This window comes from Opisthorchis viverrini (assembly GCF_000715545.1).
Source record: "Opisthorchis viverrini unplaced genomic scaffold opera_v5_437, whole genome shotgun sequence".
In the NCBI taxonomy this organism is placed as follows: domain Eukaryota; kingdom Metazoa; phylum Platyhelminthes; class Trematoda; order Opisthorchiida; family Opisthorchiidae; genus Opisthorchis; species Opisthorchis viverrini.
Genome location: NW_008752100.1, coordinates 205,257 through 208,008, shown reverse-complemented (window position 1 = coordinate 208,008; position 2,752 = coordinate 205,257). Strand labels below are relative to the sequence as shown.

The 2,752-nt window shown below is 45.3% G+C and overlaps 1 protein-coding gene across 1 annotated transcript in view; it reads left to right on the top strand.

The window, feature by feature from the left end:
• Nucleotides 1–2,104, top strand: part of T265_11055 (hypothetical protein) — a gene marked incomplete at both ends in the record, with an annotated part of 26,177 nt that extends 24,073 nt beyond the window's left edge. Inside the window, one exon of the mRNA XM_009177604.1 lies at nt 1,472–2,104. Coding sequence (XP_009175868.1) covers nt 1,472–1,525 — 54 coding nt within the window. The remainder of the gene's footprint in view (nt 1–1,471) is intronic.
• Between the last annotated feature and the right edge of the window lie 648 nt (nt 2,105–2,752).

The window sequence follows — 2,752 nt, the reverse complement described above, 5'->3', positions numbered from 1 at the left end:
CCCCATGTCGTCGGTGAATAAAACTGCGGCAACTACAACAAGTACGCGGTTATTACAGCTGACAATGATGATGATCATGTCTTCTAGGTGCTAAACTGGGAGTGTAAGGTCCCATCTGAAGACATGTTCCAAATAAATTCGGACATTTTTTTCTAAGATAAAAGAGCTCGTATCATTTGATGTTACTTCTGAATGAAAAACCGCAGTAGCAAATGTGTTCACGTATGAGTGGACCAGCGTGTATGGCGTTGACTGACTCGCTGATTTGCTGAGACCTGATCAGGCCACAGTTTCAGCGCAATTGAATGTGGTGCGGTCTGCTCAAGGTGGGGGATAATACCGAGTGAAGTGTTTGGTTGTCTAAATCCGCCAATTTGGCCCACAGATGACGGTTATGGGCTTGAAAAATGATACCAGGAGTTCATGGGGTGGTCCGGCAGGCTGGAATATACCTATTGCAATGAAAATTGATTTCTTTCAGTGCTTATGCGTTTTCCAATACGAGTGTTTGGGAGAAGTCGTGTAAAAAATGTTCAGTCAAGGTCCCGGGAATGACTTAAGTATACCGAACACATCGGTTGTTGGATAGATTCACGCACGTCAGAACTATTCATGGTTAAATGCAATGGACACATTTTAGCTAGGGTGTCCTGCTCGTGAAAACGTAGGTATCCTGTATAAAGCTGAATAACCGATTTACCGGTTAAATTTTTCCAACCTGCGAAGCACTACTCGAATCTTTTTGACAAGACAGACGACGAACTAACGCACAGAATTTGACTTCCACACTCATCTGCATATTACTTCGATTTTGATGGGGACTCACCTGAAACCAAAGTGGATCTCGCTTTTGATGTTTTAACTTAGTCAGGTTCAAGATCAGTCCTCTGTCAACACCAAATTGGTATGGAGACGAGTGTAGAAATTTGGGCTCAGGTGGAACATAAAGTTGACTTAAACTGGGGGACTTCGCCTTACCGATGAGCGGTAGCACACCCGAGCTACCTATATTCCGCAACACTGTCAATAACCGATGAGCTCCAAGAAGGGCAAAACCAGGCGTGGGCTGTCAAAGAGTTTTCGGCAACCTTTCGAATAGCGTGTTGTGCCTGTAGTGTATAGGATGTAACCTCAACAGGGCACCGTCCCCGGTCTTGTCGGCAGAACTAGATCCGTTCTGCTTATGGTCGAGATCACTAAGTCAGCTGTTCGAATCCATCCCTATATATCTCGGCACGTGGACAACCTGGCAGTTGGTTCGCATCGATGCATTTGAATGGCTCCGTGTCTTCTATCTGAGCGTGTCCTGTTGCTGTTGGTTCACTAAGTTAACTAAGAACAGCTTTTTCCTGTTGTTGCATTGACGCTGTTCGCCCCTTCTCCCAATTTCAATTTGCTGATCTTACTGATGGCCTAGCCACATTGACTACAGACATTTACACAAGGTTTTCTTTCCAAATCTTTTTTGCAGGCTTTTGACGACGTGGATATCGAACAGAAAATGAGCATCCGTTTCCTCGAATAACTGAAGTGTCGCACATCCCTCCCTTTCCTTCTTGAGGCTGTGACCATGCCCCGTCTAATCCCTCGTTCCCTGGCTCCGTGTGGACCATTTCACCCATGCTTTCTTGGCTCACGATTCAGCTGACCAGTTATTCCTAACTCACTCCAACTGTGCTTCCCATGTTCTTCGCTTATTGATTCGTTTCCATTGATTGATGACTTTTGCAAACGACGCGGATTAGTTTTTTCATGATTCCTCGTTCCACTGATTGCGTGGCTCCATGTTGACATCGACGACTCATCATTTCCGATATCCAGTTCTCAGATACTTGTTTGTACGTGCGATGTGCACAGTAGCGTTCGATGTCGCGTATATTCTTTATCGCTTGTCAGGGCCGTCAGAAACTGAAGACGATGTGGGGCCAGTTTCCTTTTTCTCAGTGGGGGTCTTTTGGTTGCCCTCCATTCTCGGTTTGACCTCCAGTGTGTCAGAATTCTGCCTGCTGGCTACCATATAGACATTCTTTATGCTTCTGGGCAGAACGTGGGTAGTTTAGGCAGACTAGACGGCTGCTGGTTTTTCTGGTAAACTAAACACAGCCTAGTTACAACCAAACTCAGCGAAAAACCCAGCGACTCTAAAGACATTCTATCACGTCATTCGTTATAATTCCATATAATCGTAAGCGTAAACTACTCTCCTCTGCCTAGTCGCGCTCCACGCGCCTTGTATGCGGTGCGCAGAATGTTCCCCAAATACGACCCTTCATTGGTGCTCTAAAAATTAATCGCGTCTTGTGACATTGGATACCTAAGTAAACGTTTTTCTTATTTCCGGTGACGTCCACCCTAGATGTGGCCTGATGCATCATCGATCCCTTGTTCACTGGTGCGTTGTTTCTTCCCACTAGCTGCATCCTGCACCCTAGTTTGATGCACGTTACCGTTCTATCGCAATGATATGTTTTTCTGACGTAACGATTCGTGTCGCTCGTGATACTTGTTTGCCGCATCTACGACTGTGCCTTCTGAGCTAATGTGAATCGTGAAATAAGCAGACTGTTCCACATCGATGTACTCACAAAGGCTCAGCTTACAAACGGATAATGTAATCACATAATAAATTCATTCGATTTATCACAACGGTGGAAATGGAACGGGCAACAGAGAGCAGCCATGCCTTTTATGTCAAATAAACTATCTGAAGCGTCGAGTTACAGCGTTTAGAAATCATGAGTATGGAACCGCG